The 22,361-nt window shown below is 45.9% G+C and overlaps 1 protein-coding gene across 1 annotated transcript in view; it reads left to right on the top strand.

Moving 5' to 3' along the window:
- Positions 1–22,361, top strand: part of SLC45A4 (solute carrier family 45 member 4) — a 50,773-nt gene that overhangs the window by 17,046 nt on the left and 11,366 nt on the right. The window contains exons 3-4 of the mRNA XM_019553278.1: positions 16,698–16,886; positions 20,818–20,997. Coding sequence (XP_019408823.1) covers positions 16,698–16,886; positions 20,818–20,997 — 369 coding nt within the window. The remainder of the gene's footprint in view (positions 1–16,697; positions 16,887–20,817; positions 20,998–22,361) is intronic.

The raw sequence follows: 22,361 nt of genomic DNA, 5'->3' as shown, positions 1-22,361 counted from the left end.
ATTAGAAAAGCCCCATTCATAGCTCACCTTCTGGTCATGTCTACATGTGCACTTTAATGTACATTAGCCTATTTTAATGCTTATTAAAGCACCACGGAAACCCGTGCTCTTTAACTAATGTGCATTAAAATCAGCACTCTTTTTTTTTCTAGTGCTTCATAACAGAGGTACTAGATTTAATGTGCATTACCTAAAGTGCGTTAATGAACCTGTAGACGCACCCTCTGAGATTTGCTTTTAATTGCACTTTTTTTCTGACCTGACAACATGAATGTGAGCAGGGCAAGCCTAAGCTGTGTAACCTGCAGGTCATTCTGCCAGAAACTCTCTGAATCGTTCTGAGCTGTTGATTTTGTCTTTTCATTAAGATGCAGCGTGAGCAGAGAGACCCATGTTGAATCAAAAGATGCACATGAGACCTGCTGGTCCTCCAGTCTGAAAAATAAGGCTGACTACTTCCACTAGCCTCAGCTAAGGTGAATAAAGGCAAATGTTTCATGGTCCCAGAAATTCTGTTCTCTGGCCCTCTCATTGAGAGCCTTCAAGAGACATGTCCCCTCTCTGTCCTAGTATCCCTCACCCCATGTGCTTTACCATTTAGTGTGGTCTCCACTGTGCAGGAGATGGTAGTGTTACATAGCAACTTGCCACCAGGCCAGGAATGGATGCCTCGGATGCATGAAACCAGACCCCAGTCTCATGGTGTGTCTCTAACCTGTTCTTGGTAGATGTCAGAGGGGGCCGTCATTCTTGATGGTCCTTGTCAAGCTATTCGAGCCGTATGCCGTTCATATTTTGATTGCTAGTTCATTGTTGTTCTGCCTGAAAGGGTCAGTTCCCTCTATGCCTTCCTTGCATGTTGGCTTTCTGAAGATGTAGAAATTAGAGGTGCACCAGTATATCGGTCCACGTCCAATTGGGACCGATAAAAGGAAAATTGACGTTATTGGCAATAGGCTTTTTTGGGTCACTGTAGTTAATGTCACTAAATACTATATGCATGGGCCAAGAATGCAGGTTGGAGAGCAGCATCAGGCCAGTAAAACTGTGTGGGAAAAGAGGCATATGGAAGAGCTGTGGGGGGGGGCAGATTGTGGCCCCCACAGTGAGGGAGGGAGTGGGGAAGGTGCAGGCGTTGTCCAGCTGGGGTAGGGAGGAAATGAAGCAAAGCTGTGGGCAGCTTGTCTGAGGAGCATGGGGAAGGAGAGCTCCCCACCACTGCATACCCCTGGGGTGGGGGGGCACATGCCCCCCTGATTTGTGTGTGGGGCAAGGGTGGGCTGCAAGTTGTGCCAGGGGTCATGCTGGCATCTTCCAGGGGGTGGGGCTGGACTGGGGCTGTGCTTGGGGTGGGTGGCACTAGGAGAGGGGGCTACAGCTACCCTAAAATTTTGCCGTAGCCCCTTCCTCCTAGCACCACTGCCTCCCACCCTGAGTGCAGCCCAGGCCCAGCCCCCTACCAGGAAGAGGCCAGCACAGCCTGCTTCTACCCCATGCATAAATCCAGGGGGTACATTTCCCTCATGCCTCCCCTGGGGAAGGGTATAGCAGTGGGGAGCCCTCCCCTTCCACCCCCTCCTTCACTGAGGGGTCTTCTGTCTGCACCCCCCCCCAAGCTCCTTTCCTCCCCACAGACTTATCAGCCTGATGCTGCTCTCCAAGCTGCTGGGCTGCATATCAGTTATCAAATCCGTGTTGCCCAATATGGCTGGTTAATCGGCCATCGGTATCAACCACAAAGGTCTTTACTGGTGCACCCTTAGTAGAAAGTATCCCTTTGCTGATACCCCTTGCGTCTGAAATATGGTCTGCCAGTGATTAGGTCTTGCTGGTGCAGAGCTCAAGGGGGTGGATGGATGTTTTCAGGCATCTGACTTGAATGCGTTGTCTGGGATGGTGCTTTTGATTTCTTTGGAAGTACCATGACTGCACTTTGGGACATAAAAGCACTTCTTGAAGCAAATGGAGATTGATTTCAGCTTCTCAAGAATTCATATAAACGGTCCAAAAAAGAGCAACCCTTGTAGTAAAATTAGCTCCTTTCAGTTTTTATCCCTTTCTGAGCCAGTAAAATATAAATTGTTCCTCCTTTATAAATGGAGATGCAGAAACCAGTGGTTTCCCACTTCTAAGAAGTGCAGTTAGGACTCTAAATTGATAGCAGCTTGGGCTTTAAGGTAAACAGTACAAAATGCCTTTCTTATGCAGAAATCTGACTGTTTATGATGGGTATAGTCAGTGGCAGTGGGTACTGTTGGGCCACAAACTCTGGTTTTTGTTTCCTGATTTGGAAAGTGGGGCACAGGAGCTTAACAGTCCAGACATTTTTTGGCAAGGAAGCATCATAACAGACATACCTGCTGTATCTTGCATGAGTTATATTGTGCGACTTGAAATTAATTTTGTTATGCTGATGCAGATTAGACAGGCTTAAGAAAACTCCAAGCATTTCAGAGGAACTTTTGCCTTTCTGCATTGCACTAATCTTAAAGCAAATGGTTTACAGAGTTGTATCTGATTCATCAGTCCCCTTTTGCTGTCCTCTTATTTCTGCAGTATTTGTTTTTCTTGGTATCCTTTCAATAGCACTATGGCAGAGTCATTTTTGGTCATAATTGCATTGTCAGTTTGCCATCTCTAGGGCTGTCCATTCCGTGCCTCAATCTGCGTTTTAGAAAGCAAGCTGCTTCAAAGTGTTCTGCAATGCCATTGTTATAGAGCAAAGAATAGATGGCCTGATGCCAAGGTCCTTACAGCCTAAATTTATGCAGCTTGCTTGACTTCATGGTGATTTTTTTTTAAAAAACACTCCCCTGGGAGCAAAGGGTAACTCTGCCATCCATTTGAAATGTGAGAGGTTTGCTGCTCTTCTGCTTTTCAGTATAAAACAATGCAAACCTTGTATTTTCTGTTGAACAAGAAATTCGGCTGTCCTGAATTTCACAAACTTGTACTGATTTAATGTCCTAGAGATAATCGGCCTCAGCTTGTGTTCAAATCTGTAATTAAGAGATCCTCCTTGTAGTGGTCTCTGTTCTCTGACTAGAGAAACTACAAGAGGGATTACAGGAGGTTGGGCAGTTTCGGGGGGGGGGGAGAGAAGTGATGGTGAGCATGTAAAGAGCTCCTCTCTGCTTTTCCTTTGCATAGGAAAGCAATACTCTAGCAGGCTCACTCCCTTTTCTTTGGTCTCAGCTCCCCCTTCCTGTTTCAGTTTTTCACCACTGGTGATGGTGGATTATGCATGTTCTGCCAGATGTTCTCCAAAGCCTAAGTACAGACGGTTAAAAAGCCTGAGGCCAAATTGATTCAGTCTTTGCAGTCTAAACTGCAGAGATTGAACCAATAAGCAAATGAACACACATTCACTTTTGATTCTGGAAATGCAGTAATATGCCTGCAGTTGGCTCAAGCCAGAAGTGGGGCGGGGGGGTGCTAGAGCACAGTTCTCTGGCACATAGCCAGCATGGGCTGTGTATTTGCTTCCTTTTCCTGCTGCCAAGGTCTCTGGGATTTGTACTCCTGCTCACAGCATCAGGACTCTGCAGGGTTGCTCATCACTTCCTCTTCCTGCTTCCACATGCCTTCAGGATTTTTGTAGTCCAGTCACAGCCAGCACTAAGCCAGTAGGGCAGGGCAAGGCAGCTCTGTATTCGGGGGGGGGGGGGAAGGAAGTTTAACCCTCTTCCTTAGCCCCCAACCCCAGCCAGCATTTGCCTGGGGGAACAGTGAGCCAGCTCCACTGCTCCAGCTAGGGAGCAAAGGGGCAGGGCCAGCCCTGCTCTCTGGACCAGATGGCATGGCACAGCCCAGCCCAGGGGTGCAAGGGATGCTGGGAAACTTTAACTTGAACCAAGAAAGAGTCTGGGCCAGAAGATTCATTAACTGGTTTGCCCCTGATCAGTTGCATCTGATACTGCATTCAACCAGGTTTATCTTTAAACCAGTTTCAGCCATTTTGAAACAGGTTTGTGTGCACTGAGCTTCTATTCTGTTACAGGTTTAAACCAGTTTCTGATCACTTAAACTGGTTTATATGCAACTTCTGTCTCTTGCCCAAAAGTAGATAGTTGTCAAACAGCCTAAGATGGCAAGGCTTTACAGGGGAAAATGAAAAGACAAAGGTTGTATCTTCTGTATTGCAGATATCTCTACATGATGTAACATAGCCTGTTCCACTTGAGAAACTCCCAAATGGTTTAAAGTTGTAACGCTCGTTTTTTCAGATGCCAGTTGTCTCTTAGGATTTGAAGATGTGTTTTAAAATCTCCATAATTCAACAAGCTCTTGGTATTCACATTGGAAAAGGGAGAGCAGCAAAAATCATTAGGGATCTAGGAAAACATCGCATGAGGAAAGATGGGAAGAACTGGGATTAATTAGTCTGAATAAGATCTTACCAAGAGTGAAGTTGCTAAGTCTTCAAATAAAGAGAGGTTATTACATAGAGGATGATAGTTGTTCTCTTTGTTCACAGGGAACAGGAAAGAAAGTAATGGGTTTAAATAGCAGCAAGGGAAACTTATGTTGGATATTAATTATGGGCGTGGTTTAGCTTTGGAACAGATTATCTAGACATGTTATGGAGTCTGCGTCACTGGAAGGGGTTTTTTTTTTAAAAGCAGGTTAGACTAACACTTGTCTGGGACTGTTTAGGCAGGGATGGTCCTGCCTTGAGCACAAGGTTGATTCCCTGGGTTCCTTCCAGTCATGCATGTATGGTTATTGTGTTGTCACTTATTTCAAGACTCGATATGTTTTGCAAAGTATCTTCTGCTCCCTTAACTACAAGCAAATCTACTTCTTAAACTGCAATACAAATAAAAGATCCCACTTCAGATGGTCATCTGCTTTTGTATTGCTATTGAATCTAGTTCTCATCGCTTGGTTTGCAAATAAGAAGAGACTTCTTTGCATTAGGTTGGCTGGGTAGCCCTTCTAAATTGAGGGAGATGGTCTAATGGCAATATTCTGATATCACTACCCTTGAAAGCACCTTGGGGCACTCCAGGGTGTCCTGGCCTTCTTGCTAAGAATCATGGCCTTACATGAACAGGCTTGTGAGCTACTGAATAGCACATGTGAGTGAAAATTATTAAGATTGAGGTTGTGTGCGCTCAAAAAGGATCACTTCAATGTGGCTGTCATTATAGTCATAGAAGACATTTAATAATTAACAAGATGGCTTAATATTTTATGGCAATCAGAAAAACAGGTTGATTAGACACTGTTATACTTGTGAAATATTTTTGCAACTTATGTCTGCTGAACTTGAAGGTCCTTGAAAATGCTGGAGCTACAACCCCCCCCCCCACGCCAGCATAAAACCAGATAGGCCATTTAAACTTTTTTTAGGAAAGTGCTTAGAATATACTTAAACTAGCTTACTGTTGATCTCAACTTGGTGTCAACCTCCTTCAGACCTTCCAAAGTACACCATCTTGCAGCACCTTCAGTTTTTGGCTTGAACATTGTCTCTTTAATAACCTTCTTGATTTTTTTTTTTCCTTTTAATGGTTATACACCTAATATGCATAGACTACAGACAAGCAAGGACAGCTGATGGACTTCTACTGAATATACTCCACAGTTTTAAAAAGAAAAGTGGTTGTTTGCAAAAAGATGAACCAGAACAAAAGCTATTTATCAGTTGATTTTAAATGCTACATGATAACCCTTTTTACCAGTGTGAGTGCATATAGCAGCCCATTCATACAGTATTTCAATTAACAACTGCTGTATTGTTGTGCTTTCCTGGAACGATTGTCTGTCTAAATAGTAAACCATACATCCAAACTAAAACCCCACAGTTCATTCATCTAAGCTAATTGCTAAAGCCCTAATAGGATTTGTGCTCCCCTTGATGTATTTTTTTTTTTTTTTTTGTGGTTAACGCCTCATATGACAACGATATAGAAAGATGTACTTTCCTTTTAGGAGCTTAGCAAATGTTATTTTTGAACATTCTCTTTTGTGCATCCATGGTGAATAATGGGCTCAAGGGATTGTTGTTTTTATCAGAATGTCTAAATCAGCAGACTTTTTAAATTAACATAGTTTACTGAGAGAGAGTGTGTGGTTTGCTTTTGTGCCTCCGTTAATACTGCATCCCGGTAACACGACTAGACGCGCAATGTGCCTGGGCCAACGGGAACATGTTTGTCCCGATTTTTTTTTTTCAAAACCAGCCGCTAGTCCTAAAGCCTTTAGAGAGGACAGAGGGCTGATTCTGTAGCGTGTTAGCAATGGACAACAAAATACTTGTGCACAATAGTGCTGCAAAGCCTTTTCAGTATCTGCACTATTTAAAAACAACAGAAGCAAAAGTCTTTCAATGCCGAATGCCTGGAGCGGTCTGGGATTTCTTAGGGTGGTGATACCTTTTTATTGGGCCAACTGTGTAGCTGGGATAAGGGTAGACAAGCTTCCAAAGGCAAGACCTCCTTCCTTGGGTCTACACACTTAGTTTTCGGCTCAGCTGTCATCCCCCTGATGTCACTCTTTAAAGTGCATACATGAGAAATTAGTTGAACTGAATCCCCCAAGTGCTATTTTTTTTTTTTTATGGGAAGGGAGCATGCGCTGTCTTCTGGATCCTGTAGCTTTTGCTCTGCAGCTCTTCAGGCAGTGGCATAACTAAGGTAGGGTGACTAGGGCAGCCAGTGGGAATCATGTTGGCAGTGTGGTGGCAAACAAGTCACCACTGCCCCAGGTGCCCAGCCACATCTGTGGCCCCTCTACTCTACTCTACTCTACTCTTGGGATAACTCCAGAAGGGGTCATTTGCCCTATTTGCTGCTTCTTAGGAAGACGGACAAATGTCATCCTTGGTGCAGTTTGCAAAGGCTAGGTGGCATCTCGTGGACATGGGGTTCCCAGCTTGTAACCTCAGGAGCCCTTTCACAGGAAAGGACCTTGGAGTTGATGAAAAGCATGATGGGAAGAGATGACCCCCACCCCTCAGTTTGGAGTTTGAGTTGCCCTCTAGTTCTCTCAACTGGTGCTTCATCCCTGCAACCCCACTGGTCCCGACTCCCAGCTCCAGCTGCTAGGACTGCCCCCCTCGTGAACCATGACGTTATAGGCAAGACGGATCTGCAGACTGCTTCTTAATAAAACCTCCCTTGATCTGTTCTTGTTGTAGGGATTAAGCCATGCTTGTTTTCAAAGGCTGGACTGAGTCACTTGGGGGTGCAGTTTATGCAGGAAAGGCTTTGCAAGTTGCCAAGCTTGGTCAGGCCTCTAGATGGGATCTCATGATGACTCTGGATGGGGCTGTTGCCAAAACCTGGTCTGAGGTTGGGGACACCTGAGAAGGCTTCCCCAGAAGTAGAGGAGGGAAGAAGTGTAATGTGCTGCGGGGGTAGCTAATGATAAGGTGCTGCAAAGCTCTTACTACCGACATTATTGGGAGTTGCCCATGTGTCACCAATTGACATTTGGCAAACAAATCCACCCAAAAAGAAAGAATGGCCAGTGCCCATCCTCTTAGCCATGTGGGTGTCTAGTACATACGGGACTAAGCATGAGAAGGGAGGAGGTACTAATTAGGAAGGTGGTACTGGGCAGCCAGTCTCCAGTCGGGATTCCCGATTAAGGCATTAGTCCAATGTTTTCTGCGTCTACATGCTTGCATATCATGACTTTAGGAACAGGACACCAATGGGATCTGGCATTTGTGCGTCCTGGAGTTGTTCTGACCCATGCATACATGCACATGCATGCGCACACTCAAAATAAAAACTAGCTAGTGTTACCAAGACCAAGCTCACACCCTTCGCTTGCTTAACAAGACTGTAAATAGCTGCATGTCATGCCCAGACTGGAGTTTTGTTTGTCCTGGATCTCACCAAGCAGTAGGATTTGTCGTAGCTTTGTGTGCAAGTTGGTCAGAAGAGATATTAAAACACTAAATCCAAAGAGCCCTGCAGTGCGAGAAGCCTCATGAGATGAGCATCCAAAATAGCGCTTATACCCTACGTCTCCCATACGTCCCTGTTTTTGTGAGATGAGCCTGTCCTCTATTCCCAAGCAGACTGCTCTAGCACTGTACCTTTGGGGTTTACAAAGGCATGGAGACCCTTGAGGAAGGAAGGTACCAGAGAATTTTTTTTTTTTAAACATTTATTTTCTATAACCAAACAATATACATCTTGGGTTGCTTCTAAAACAACTTGGGTGTTACCAATAACTGCTCAGAACATACCTGGGGACATTTGGGCAGACCTAAAAGCTACATACAATGTAGGCCTCTGTAGTCTTCACTAGTTTCCTCCACTTTCCAACCTGCTGAGAGCAGTCATTGGCATCCATTCATCACTTTGACCTTTCAACTAAATTATTACCTCTGGCTTTATGTGGCTGAAACTCTTTTTAAGTGGAAAGGGTAGCTAATTGGCAGAAATCTACTTTTCCTTAATGTTTTTAAAATCCCTTTTTCCAATGAAAATTTATATAGCTCTTGTTACAGATATTAGCAAGATCAGTTGGTGGAACCATACAAGGTTAATAGTGTATATTGAGATTTAATCAAATCAATACTGAATGCTTTTTGCATTAAATCAGGTTCTTGTATCATATTAAAGTGCATCCTCAAATACTGTTTCTTCTAAGTTTGACTAATATTCTTGAAACTGGCAGAGCAACATGGGAGCTTTGGGTAGGCGGGGTTGCTGCATATCTGCAGGCAACACATGTCACTGTGTTGCCTGCAGATATGGGAGGGAAAAAAAGAAAAATCAAACTTGTTTTTCAAGTCCCTAGAAGCTATTTTTTCCATTTAAAAATGCATTTCTTGATGGCGTCCAACTTCTACAGACACTGAGCCCTGATCACTTCCCAGCACCTCAAAAGCGGGTACTGTATACGGAAGAGAAGTGTACTTTCTTCTTTGTGTTTCTCAAATTTCAAACAGGCTTGTAGCCTTATCTGTGTTATACATGTAAATGATAACATCAAAAAAGCTGTGGGTGTCTGTCAATCTGGGTGTGGGGTGGAAAGGGTTTCTGCCTTGGCATACTTTGGGCGCTGGCATAATGTGTATATACGTGCTGGCCTGGGAGAGACCAAATCCGAGAAAAGCCACATCACTGTGCACCCAGCGGTGTTGTCCTGAATGCTCAGACCTCATGCATCACAAAAGCGCAAACAAAGAAAAACCATAGAGTAAATGCTACTAGTGTGAAGTTGTGCCTGGCAGCACAATAAATTGAAGTGCTATAAAAAATACGCTGACGAAGACACTCCCCTTTGTCCACTCTTTAAGAGGAAAGTGCTCGACTGGAAGTGCGAGAATTGTAGAAAGCCAGTAGCTGTGTGCGCAGTGCTCATCGCCATGATGTCTGTGCAGGTTTCCAGCTGTCATGGTAAAAACTCTGGAGATGGAGAGAACTACTTCTAGGTGCTGCTTGAAGGTTAGAGTCTGCTTTCTAGGTCAAGAAGGCGAGATTTTAATGTTCTGTGACCCCCCCAGAGATCTAGGGTTGTAGCCTCCCAATGGGCAGATGGTACAAGAACACATGGCCGTCAGGACAAGGCTTGGCCAGAGGTCTCGAAGAGTGGCAGTGAGATCTGGCATCATGGCGTTTGCACGTCGTACTGGAGCTCCAGGTTTTAATCTTCCAACCTGCTACGTGCAGTGTGAGGGTAATGTGACCACAATTGCTCAAGCCGATGCATAGGCCTCTTTCCTCACTCTGAATGCGTTGGGAGTGAGGGAGCCGTGTTGTACGAGAGAGCTCCAGTTGCCCAGCTGTACGAGCATCGGAGCACGTGTCCCCTGTGGGATTGCTAGAAGGTGAAGGGACGCAGCCTAAGCAAGCTGTGCAGGTGAAGCACTCTTGTACCAGTACCAGCGAATAGCCCTCTGGGGAAAGGCTTGATCAGCGGACAGCAAGCATGACAATTTGCTCGGCTCCTTTGAGCATCCTCAGAACATGCTTCTGTCCACAGGCTAAGTCTTATGTTCAGGACACGAGGGCATGCACTGGGTTCCTGTGAAGGCTGAGTCGGTAGCTCTGGCAGGAGCATCCTGTTCATTTTTTTTTTTTTTTTCTCTTCCTCCATCTAGCCAGCATAATTCCTTGAGCAAGTGATCTGAGTAGTCTGGCGAAGCGATAAATGGGGAAGTGCAGAACTCTTCCCAACTCCAAATCAACCCACGGTCTTGAAATGGTCTGGAGCGGGCTTTCTGTCCAGAGTTCTCCAAGCCCGGGTAACGAGACAGTCGGCAAATGCAGTGCCCGGCTCAGCTGGTCCTGCCACGGCTTTCCTTGTCATCGTTCTGGGTTGGACAGGAATGATCGAGGCATGGCACTACCTCTCGATGGAGAGAGGTTGGTTGTGGGACACGGGAGTGAAGGAATAAAGAATGGATTGCATGGTTCTCTAAATATCAGGATGGGTGGAGACTAAGTGAGGGAACAGCTTCAAAAGGGAACGGCAAGGATTGCTTGTGTGTAGGGTAGGCATTTCTGGGCGAGCAGCAGGGCCTCCTGAGTTGTCAGCAGATGCAGAAATGCATGTGCCACTGTCCCCAGAGCGCATCAGAAGCAGCCCACAACGTGACACCTAATGCAAATGACAGGAACCTGCTGGAGAAATGGTTGGCAAACTTTTTCGGCTGCAGGCTGGAATGACCCACCTTGGGGACCTGACCACCACTTTTTCTTCCTAACGGCATAGAGAGCGAGCCTGCCACTGCAGCCCCACATCCACAGGCCGGATCAAGTGGCTCCCTCGGCCATGGGTCACTACAGGATGGATGTGGCGTCTCTGGGGGAGTATATTGTTGAAGCTCTCCCACCTCTGACTTTGAGAGATTTAGAAGAGCATTTATTTTGGAGAGCAGAGTGGTGTCATCACTTCAATGTTCCTGACAGCAATTCACGCTGAAAGCAACAGTTCCCAGGACAGGCATGCCCCTTGCACCAGTTTCACTGGAGGGTAAAAAAATTGTGGCAACTTTTTTTATATTGGGTAACATATAAAAATATTCAGTATGTTTGCAAGGGCAGGAAGTACAGGCTGTGTAGTACTAGCAAAGCATCATAACGGTTGATAACAGTGGACATACGCTTGTGAGATGACTGTCTCTTGGTTATAAATTTTGCGGTATGTTAAACTGCAAACACATCTCTAGGTGATAATTCCTGATCACTGAAAATAGAAGCTGGATACCCATTCCCATGTCAGATCTTTTCTTAAACTTTAAGGAACTATTCCCCCCTCCCCCTGAGCTTTATCAAAAAGAGGATTTGAATAGAAGCTGCTGCATGTGACTTGCTCTTTCTTCCGTGTAACTTGTGACCTCACATGGCCCTCGGACCAGTGGTGACACAGTGAGCATTTCCTGTGAACCGTGAGCGGTGCTGGTCCCACTATTGTTGGGGACTTTTTTCTTTCCTTGGGATAGAAAACAAAAACTTATTTACTAGAAGCCAGTGTCCTGTTTGTTTGCAGCTTGCTGGGAAATGCCACGTTGCTGGAGTCTCAGTGGCCCCGGAGGCTGTAGACAGAAGCTGGCGTTTTGTTTTTTTTCATTGATCTGAGTAGGGCTTTGGAGTTTCTGACTTCTAACCTGAGCCACAAAGTCAGTTCATGGGACAAATGCTAGCACTTGTTTATCTGCAGTGTGTTTTCCTCCTCAGTATTTCCTCAGATTTGGGAGGGGGGACGGGTTACAGACAGCTAAATAATAGTCCTTGCGTTTCTATTTTTTCCCAAGATGCCAACAGAAAAATAAATAATAAAAAAAAAAACCTGTTGTGAATCTTGCCCAGCTCAGTGCGACTGTTCACATTTACAGAGCATATTCAGTTAGAGTTTGCTATTACCTGACCAACAGAATAATGGAAAATTGCATTTATAACAAAGGAACAGCATCATAGGGGCAATGGGAAACTTCTGCTGTGACCCTTCAACTTCCCCAGTTCAGTTCAGGTCTCTTCCTAATCAATATTGCTCACTGCCTGATAGCCACTTTAGCCCTTGCAAGATGAGATCAGTCATAACCATCCAGTTTCCAGCTAAATATAGCACATGACACGAGGCTCAGCTGAAAAGACCACTACCTGAATGGTCATAAATGGAAATAACCTATTACTACATGGTACTCCCTTGGGTTAAGAACAGACAACGGGTTTAAGCCAGGGCTGATTAGTCTGAGATTTGACTCCCGTTGAAACGGCCGCAGAAGAGTCATTTACACACAAGGTTTAACTGGCAATTGACTCAAATTAGCTGCAATTTTATTCTGAGGCAGTGCATTTAATTTGGATGCATCCAAGGTAATGAATATGGGACAATATGGGCTTGTCCATCTGTGAGTCTGGGCTTGTTGCGAGACACATCACTCAAACCTGAATCAAGCCGGTTGTCTCTTAGGCTCGAAGGCTAGTCACAAACCTCTGGTGATGCTGCGTTCGGGAGCCCAGTCTGATCTGTGCCATCCGACCATGCTGCTGTTGCTGCCTGTCTCTTGCCACTAGCGGGTGGCGAGAAGTCTTTTCCCACCACGCAAGTCGGGGGTTTCTCAGGGCCAAGAGTTTCCCCTCATCCCATCACTTTCGCCTGTCCCTTAAGCTTGTTTGAAATTTTACTGCCCTCCCACCAGTCGGAAAACAGATGGGACATTCAAATAAAAGTAAGGGGTATGCAAGAATGTGGCACTGTCACTCCTCTCCTTCTCTCACTACTCCTGCTTGTGGAAACTTGCTTGCTTGCTCCATCATACCTGCGGACGCGGTTCTTTGAGACCGGGGGTTGGGGGGGAGGCTATGGCCCATGCTTGCCTTCAGGAGTTATTTGGGGCACTCTGAAAGTCTATTCACCTTTTAACCCTTTTCTTCTTCTTTCTCCACCCCCCCTCCCCCCGATGTCATACAAATATATGCATACCGCAATATATTCGTGCATCCAAGTGACTAACATCAAACCAGATGCCTGCCAGGAATCGTTTCTCAGAGTGATTACATCAAAATGCCTAGCAATGACATTCACTTCTGATTCTGGAAATGCAGCTGCCTGCCTGCCGTGGCCCAGACCAGAAGCCGGAGGGTGCCAGAGCACACCTCCCTGCTGGGTTGGAGCAGATGTCTTGGGCCAAGGCTAGCCTGCCCACCCACCCTACGAGGGCAGGGGGGATGCAGGGGAGGTGCAAAGCAGCCTGAGATGCCGGGGGACTGAGTTAACTTGAATCTGGAGGGCATCTGGGACAGGCTAAATCAGTTGAGTCTGAGGCTACATCAATCCAGGTGTATTTTTAAACCGGTTTTGGCCGTCTTGAAAGCAGTTTATGTGCACTGAACTTGTATTGTATTACAGAGTTGAACTGGTTTCCAGTTACTTATAGCGGTTTGTGTAACTTTTGTCCCTAGCCACGGTGTCACTTCTCAGGCCTGTCGTGTTGGAGCACTCTTGGGGTGCTAGTTGGCATCCAGACGGGTCGCCTGTGAATTTCTTTCTACCAAGAATTTTTTGGGAAGATTTGGCAAACTTCTGATTTGGCTGCACAACATATAACTGAAGAGTGCATTTCTTGACATAACGAATGTTGTTAGAGAATTGGTTAAATAATTCAAAGGGGGTGGTGGGGGCAGCTCCTTTCTTTCTGCCACTATGCTACTGACAAGGTTCAGATCATGGTTAGTGTGTCAAAGTTATCTCCTTCCCAGTTCAAGTTTAGAGGTATTGCCCACTCTGCTGAAAACCGTGAAGGATTCTTCTTGTAGAGTCTTTCTCTTGCTAGTGGCCTCAAGGCTTGTGTAAGTCTCTAACTTTGCCTTTCAGCCCCACTTAGCTATAGGGTAGGCCAATCAGATCTTGCTTCTCCATTTGTTCCAGTCACTGCCAAAGTGTCTCCAACCACCTTTTTTCGGCTAAGGAGAAATATTCAGGCTGCTAAAAGAGCTAGCAGATTTTCAATACTTGCCCGAAGTTGGGTAAAACCATGTTTGCTCTATAGGTATACGTGTCCTGATGCCTTCTCCCACCACGCTGCAGTACCAAGCTTGCCGGCCTCTTTGAAAAATCTGAGTTGCTCTCAGTTCCTGCAGGACATGGATTTGGGAGGCCAGACATAAACCTGACCACAGCGTAGGCCTCTGCCAGACTTCTGACTGTTGCACACATTAACTATATCATGCAAATACGAGATGGCCTTGCAGAGATTAAACAAAAAAAAGATAATAGTGTCATAAAATTCATCTTTAAAACTAAAAGGGTTTTGTGCAACAGTTGATTAACTTGCTTCATGAATAAAGCTCCTTGTATTTGGAGTTCAGACAAATGCAAATTAAGTTTTTATATCTGGGCGATTTGTTTTAAATCGGAGTAGAGTACAAGCCGATAGCATACCTTCCTTTTCCTCTGTTCACCTAGCCAGTAAATAAGGCGCATTTTGCAGTGTGCCCAGGCATGGTATGAAAGGAGTACAGATGCCGTGATGCAGGGTTTTGTTCAAGCTCATCAGCGACCACAGATGGGCATCTCAATTGCATATTGCCCAATGTTGCAGCTAAAAGAGCAAGCACCTTCTCCTGGCATTGAAGACCGGTGGTGTTAGCTATGTTCCAGGTCTTAGTGGCCTGTGCAGCAGGCCAGTTATGTTCATTGAGCTTGTGGCTTCTGTATGTCTCTGATTTAGTATTTGCTATTAAAACAAACAAACAAAAAAACCCAACCTCATTGCCTTCTGAGAGGCTCATGCCATGCCACGCTCAACCTCTCATCCTGAGGAGCTGCGGTCTCGGAGTAGAGCCAGTTTCTAATGCCTCCTGAAGTGTTGGAGGTGGACCCCAAGTGCACCGTAAGATCTTGATACGTGCTCTTCTGTTACAGCTCAACATAGATCCTGTCTTGGGGCACAGGCTTTACTGGTCAGAAAGGCTGGTGTGGCAATCTGAACTGCTCTATACACATTAGGTCTTGCAACCACTGCTGCGCCCAAGTCTCATGGCACTTCTCTGTATGCGGTCTGTTCCAGAGACCATTCCTAACCATCTGGCCTAGCCTGAAAAGAGCATATGTATGTGCTGATTTTGAGCCTTAACAAGCAAGTGGCTGTTTTCTCTGGTAGAGACTAGATTCCCCCGGATAGATGAGACACGAGTTGGATCTGTAAAGTCCCACAGTTGTTTCCCAGGGTTACTTTTTTCCTTCCCTTGAAAAGGAAGCCTTAGTATCTGGCTTCCCAGGGGTAGGCCCGGTCTCCGCAAAGTTCACAAGTCTGATGTTCCTAATGCTTGTCCGGCCCTTCGGGTGAGGACTTTGTGGCCTGCTCGAGGCTGATTCCATCACGCAGGGCATGGCAGCGTTTGGCCTCAGACATAATCCAAGGAATTGGCTATCTTATGGTAACTTGTGTGCAAGACTTCAAATTCTCCATGTGCAGCATCTTTACCAGCGTTTTACAGTAAGTTTTGGGAGAACCCAATTCACTGGCACATGCATTAAGTCACTGTAAGAACATAAGTCACCATGCAGGTCCCAGATGTGATGGTAGTTTTAAATGCCAGTGAGACTAAATTTTCTTGACCACCTGTATGAGTTATTCTGAACAATTAATGCCACCTGATACCTGAATACAGAATGAAGCAGTAAAGGTTGCTCGCTGCTTTTGATGCTGTGGGTGTGACTAATAGCCCCCTTTTCCTCTACTGAGTGAGAGAGCTGGTCCTTTTTTTTAGCCCCAGTGCTAGCTAGACAACAAGCAGCAGACCATTTTGTATTTCTGCCTTTGAAAAGATGTACGAAATAGTGCTGGTGCATTGAAAAGGAAAAAAAAATGTTTCAGATGTGGAGTGAGACACTCTGCCATCTACAGGCTGATGGCTGGTAGTATTCCCGATAACTGGGTGCTGGAAGCTTTTCCTTTTGCTGCCCTTTTCATCCTTCCGTGCACTTTTTCTTTCCCTAGACATGATTTATCACTAGCAATAGCTATCTTCTCACCCCAAGTAATTTTATAGGATAAATCTATTTCCCTTCTGCTGTTCCTACCCACTGCTTTTAGAAACTGGCCCTTTGGGTAACAGAGGTGAGCAATCTGTGTCTGCTGTCACAGTTCAAAGAATAATTGGTTTGGGTATTGGCCATTGTTCACTTTACTTGCTCTACAGTTTTGTTCCAGACAAGGAGCAGGGTGCTGGTGTCCTCTACCACTGTAGTTGTAAATATACCCTGCCATACCTTGCAAGCTTAGTTTCTAGAAACTGGTGGCACAGGGTTGTGTGCTGGCAAAAAAATTCATCACACAATGGTAAAACTCTGTCTCCAGTTATCAAGGTGTTAAAGCTTTGAGATGCTGGCTTTTCAGACTTGCAAAGCCATTGTAACATCCACTTTACGCAACAGGCCATGAGGCAGAGATCAGTGCAGACTGGTGACTCTGAATGTCTGTCTGATCCCCTCACTTTCCTAACCTTTATTCCAGTAGTTATGCAGGTGATGAACTCCTTGCTATTCATTAAGTTCTCTCTTCCTTATGAAACATGTGTAAATGTTTTATTGCCTGTTAGAGAATGGCACAAAATTATGGTGACCTAATCTAGGTGTGCCCTCAAGTGAGGGGTTGCAACAGATTAATGTGCTGCTGTTCTTTTATTATACTCCTTTCATAAAAATGTAAATCCTGCATTTATATCTTAATGTACCCTGTACAGCATATAACTGATGGCCCCTTTTTCTTTGGTTTTTAGGTCTTCCTGAGCAGTACTACAGCCTCACTTGGTTCCTTAGCCCTATCCTGGGCTTGATCTTCACTCCGCTCATAGGTTCGGCCAGTGACCGCTGCACCCTGAGCTGGGGCCGCCGAAGGCCTTTTATTCTCGCTCTCTCCATCGGTGTCCTCTTTGGAGTTGCACTTTTCCTTAATGGCTCTGTTATAGGTAAGTAATTGGGAAATCCCCTCCCTATTTTCTTGCTATAGCCTCTGATATAAAGTCTTATCTCAGATATGCATGATATGCAGTTGATTAACTTACAAGCTGCTTAGTATAATATTAACATGTTGTATTGGGTAACTAAGATGTGAACTATCCCAAACTTCAACAGGGAAGGAAAAATTAAAGTCACAATACTGTGCTAAATATTAGCCCTGTAAGAATAACTATAACCATTGATACTGAGTCATTAATACAACAGTTGCCAGCATAATGTTTGTAGGCTCCAAGATGAATTCGGCCAGTTCTTGACATGGGAAAAGTGTAGCAACCTGTTCACAGGGAAACATTTCCTGTTGTGATCCATTTTCCCTTTAATGCATATCTGGCGACACATCCTGTTTCCAGCATTATTTCAAAAATTATCTTTTCACTTTTTCTTGTTCTTTTCTTAGACCTGGTATTGAAAAAGTCCAGAGCACAGTTAATATTAGTTTATCAACATCTCTATGTGGGAAAATAAATTTTCCTGAGCCCCCATCAAATCTGTTAAAAATAAGTTGTTTCCCTAGAACATAGTTGACAGGGGAACTTAATCTAAGAATCTCTGTGAATTTAGTGCTGCAGCAAGTACATTTTAAGGAAACATTTACACCACCTTTGGGCTGATGCAATGGAAAGGAGTCTTGTACCTATGACTCTTTGTTCTCATGTTTGTGAGATGAGGATTTGTTTTAACAATTCATGGAATGAACCAGGCATTTAACCTTGGGTCAGTATTTTGCCTTCCCAAAGCCCCAGATGCTCCATGGGATTGTTTTTACTACCCTACAGATTGCAAAGGATAAGCTGTTCTTAACAAACAAACAACTTGTTGGAGACATTGGGTGCATCCTGCTGCAATGCTGTACTAGGTTCCTTATAAATAAAAATTAATGCTTGGGGATAATTAATATGCAACCTAGTTGACGCTTAGGCCTCTGCCACATGTTTAGTGGTGTGATGTGGTCCATGTGGCATGGCAGAAGGCATGATTGTTGGGATCAGGGATCAGATCTCAGAAGTGCCATTACGACTTGGCAGTGCAAGGGATCCTGAGATCAAAAACTTGGCCCCTAGCACCAGGAAGTTGAAAGAGGAATTCCCACAGGTCCAGCTTGGCTGAGAATCAGCTGATTTGTCAGCTCTGAGACCACGCCAAACTGGCACCAGCGAGGTCTGGGGCTGAAGCTGACAATCAGCTGATCGATTTGTCAGTCTCCGACCCAGCCCCAGCCTCAACAAGGCAGGTTCGAGTCCCCCAGCGTGGTGAGCTGATAGTCAGCTGATTGCTGCCCCATCCTGGGTCCAGTTAGAGACTAGGGCTGTCCAGGCCAGACCGGCAATGCTGATGATCAAAACCTTGTGCCCAGCAGCTCTGCCCTGGCCACCAGGCATGAGAGATCAGAGCCTCTGGGAAGCAAAGTAAGCCAAAGGGCTTCCCCCACTGGGGACTTTAACCCCGTGGAAGCCCATGATCATCCATGTCCTAGCAGCCACCCCAGAGCTGCCAGGTGTGGTGTTCAAAGTCCCCAGTGGGGAAGCTGCCTGGGCATGCTCTTCAAAGCTTCCTGGGTGCCAGGAGCCAGAGACTGGGGAGCCTCTCCCTGCTGTCTAGGTCCAGGTGCCCAAGGAGTTTTAAAAAGCAGGGCTGCAGCCCAGCTCCACTCCAGGGCTGCAGATGTGGTCTTCAAAGCTCCCTGTGCCCTGGGGCCCAATGGTATAGGGAGCTGGGAACTCCCAGTTGCCATTTCCACAGGCACCCTGGAAACTTAAAGCAAAAGGACAGCTGTTTGCCTTTCAGAGGTCTGGGATCCAGCAAGCCTGAGACCAGAGAAATGCCCCTTGATGTCAGGCTCACGGTATACCCCGCTCTCCCCATCTGCTGCCAGAGAGAGCCTGTTCTGACTTAAGGGACCACCCATGTTAATTTAAGCCAGCTTTTATTGACCTTGGCAAGCCGCAGAGATAGAGGAAAGCTAACGTTTTATATGGCAGTATTTTGTCATCTTCTAGTGAATGTGCACTAAAGGAATGGGGTCTTTTCTCAAACTCAGAGTGCTTTTTCGGCACTCTTGGAACTACTGCAATAGTTTTGCAACTAGGCTGTCTCAGTAGCCTAATGTCAGCTGTGCTCCAAAAGACCCTATTTTTTTTTCCCAAAACATAGAAGGAGAAGCTGTCCATGGAGAAGCCAGGAAAGTGCTAACCATAGACTTTCTTCTTGCCAGCAGTGCAGTGTGGGTAGGTGGTCCTTCTGTGAATGCTCTCTCCCTTCTCCCAGTATGGCTTCAAGTGTGCTCCTCAATTGAAAGCCGTTTCACCACTTGCCCTGACATAGCCCCATGTTGGAAATCTTTAGACATTAGCCTTTACAATCTGGCAAATAGCGTTACAGTTTCTCTGTACCCCTTTGCCTGGTCCCACTGCAGAAAGAAGAGGTACGGCTTGCCAAGGTCCCAAGAGGGGGCAATACAAAATGACAGCGCTCACGTGTGCCTTGCAACCCTTGAAGGTGGACTCGGCATATCTGTGCTCCCTGCCTGCCTTCACCCCCTCCCCCCCACTGCTTTCACCCTGCAGCTGCGGGGAATGGTGCCACCTCGCCTGTCGGAGCTGGGCTGTCTGAGTGGCTGGAGCTGTGCAAGGGGCAGGGAGCACAGGAGAGCCGCCCAGGCTGTAAAGCTGGAAGATTGCATCAGTGCATTGCCAGCACCTCCCTAGCGTGGGAGCACGCACAGGTCCTCTCAGCTCTGGGCATTGCCTAAATTGTTATTGCCCTGTCTATTATCTGCATAGTTCAGCTATTCAAAGCAAGAATAGCACTGATGTTAGCAGTGCATCTCACCTGCCAGGTTCAAACCAGTGGCATTTGTTTAATGTACAGGACACTCTTGCTTGGCTTTCAGATTTCTCCTTGCATCCAGGAATCAATACTCTTGAGCACTGGAAAACCTCTCCTGCATTATCTAGTCCAGCTCCCCACAGGATTGTTTTCCACTGCAGCGTTTTAAGGGCTGCGTCACAATCCGGCACCTCTAATTCCTGCATCTCACTGATGGTTTTCAGTCATCAAGGTTTTTATGAACTCTGTTGTTTGAATGTTCCCCAGTGAGAAGTTAATGTTTTATAAAGGAATTGTTCATCAGTGTCTCCTCTTCGGGAGGACCTCTTGCAACGACAGCAGAAGCTGATTGGTCCTACTGTAATGATCCGTACATATATCAACATAAAAATTATTGGAAGACGCTTTTATTATACAGCAGTGACAGTGCCAAATTCGTTTGCTGCTTTGTGTCTGGAACTTCACAATTTAAAAAAAAAAAAAATGAATGTTTAACGAAAATGAATATCAATTTGAGCAACTGATGGTTTTGGGGTTTTCCCATTTTATGGTGTCCTCTTGTGCCCAACTATTAGTACATGTCCCATGGGACACCATGTGAAGTTCAGGGTGCAGTCTGCAAAACTGAATGCAAGAAATGCAGTTGCTATAGCTGCACTTAACCAGGGTTTTTGATGCATGTAGTTTTTATTTTGAGGATCCAAATCTTTCTTATCCTAGCTGCCTTTCACAAAAAAGTACCTTCCACGTTTGGAGGATGTTTGAAACATGGCAGGGGTAGACACATAACCACTACTTTGAGAAGTGTTCAGGGGAGGCTTCAAACAGATGGACATTTTAAGAAATAAATGTCAATCTTATCAACATAAAGAACTGTATCTTCTGTCCCACACCTTTTCAGAAGCTGTGCCAAAGAATTGAAATTGCCATTTTATTCCGTAGAGGAATGTTTCCAGTAAGTGCATTGACTTGCCTTTCTCTTAAGGAGATTAACCTGCTTCTTAGTAGTTATCCATCTTTGGATGAAATGCCTACAGGTGCCTTTGTTCACAGGTCTAGCCATTGGAGACGTCCCAGACAAGCAGCCAATTGGCATAGTTCTCACAGTGCTGGGGGTGGTGGTGTTGGATTTTTGTGCTGATGCAACAGAAGGGCCGATTCGAGCCTATTTACTTGATGTGGTGGATAGCGAGGAACAGGACATGGCGCTCAACATCCATGCCTTCTCAGCTGGTACGTAACTCATTTGTGTGTGTCATGCAAGCCTTACATCTTCTGACATTGACTTGTTACTTGGTTCTCTCTCATAGTTGCAGATGTTCTCTGAACTCGGTATGGTGCAATTGTCATAAGCACATAAATGTCTCATTGGGTCAGACCATAGGTCCAGATATCTCGGTGTCCTGTCTCTCTCTGTGGCAGAGTGGCTCTAATCTGAAGGCTGAGGGTGTGCTATATGGGAGAGAGGTCTGTGAATATCAGGCCACGGCAAAGCAAAAGTAATTGCAGGCAGCGCAAAGATTGTTTACGGAGATCTAATTCTGAATGGATCCGTATCATCGTGACCCATGCGAATGCACATTGAGGCAGTCTCCGGTCTGAAGGTTTTAGAGTGCAAGTTAGAAAGACCGACAAGCCAATGAGCCAAGGCCGGGTTGTGCCGTAAGGCTGTGTTAAGCCTGGAGATGGTAGTTGACATCAGTGGAGTTAGTCCGGGTTGCCCCCAGTGCGACTGAAAGGAGAACTGGTTTTAATGCACCTCTGAGGAGATGTTGAATAAACTGCATCGAAACTGAAGTCCCATAGTTGAAAGCCGAGCAAGTCTTTAGAGATCTGTTCATTTGGGACAAAATACCGATGCAGTTGGCCAGAGCATTGGTTCTGAACCTGATCACTGGTCCAGGTCACATGTGCAGCCCTCCAGACATCACACGGCCTGCACCTTTCACCACAACCATCCCATGGTCTACTTGCCAATCATGTACTGTTAATAGCCAGTGTGTCTGCAGGCACAGGTTCTCCACCCCTCGCAGGCCAAGCTCTCCCTAGCCCAGCCCTCATTTGCCACTCAGAACTGTTCTCAGCTTCTCCATCTTTGTTTAGCCAGCACCCAGACGCAATAGATTGTATATCCATGAAGCGGCAGCAGCATAAGCTCTTATTGGTTGATCCTCCCCGCTTCTTTTGGCTGACCGAGGTACCGCACTCCATTTTCCCACGGCGAGGGAAGAGCACGGGTTCAACTCTGCCGGTCTGTCCCTCTTCACAGGGCGTGGAGTCCTGGCTCCCATAGCACAAGCAGACACAGTGGTGCAGGAAGCTGGATGGCCTCCTGCCCCTTCCCCATAGGCAGTGAGTGGGGCTGTGACACACTCACACTCACTTCCCTGTGGCCATGGCCCCAAGAACCATGGTGAGCAGACCCATGGGGCCGAGCGTGGCTTCACAGCCGGAGGCATGATACCAAGAGACCTGGACACTGATGTCTTCATCAGTGACTTGGACGAGGGCATAGAGAGCACCCTGTCAAAGTTTGTAGATGATACCAAATGATGGGGCAAAATTAACCCATCAGAGGGTAGGGAATGGATCCAGGC

Source organism: Crocodylus porosus, unplaced genomic scaffold (assembly GCF_001723895.1).
Source record: "Crocodylus porosus isolate Cpor-Errol unplaced genomic scaffold, CroPor_comp1, whole genome shotgun sequence".
Classification (NCBI taxonomy): Eukaryota; Metazoa; Chordata; order Crocodylia; family Crocodylidae; genus Crocodylus; species Crocodylus porosus.
Note: the sequence above shows the minus strand (reverse complement) of the source record. Positions and strands in the feature narration are given on the sequence as shown.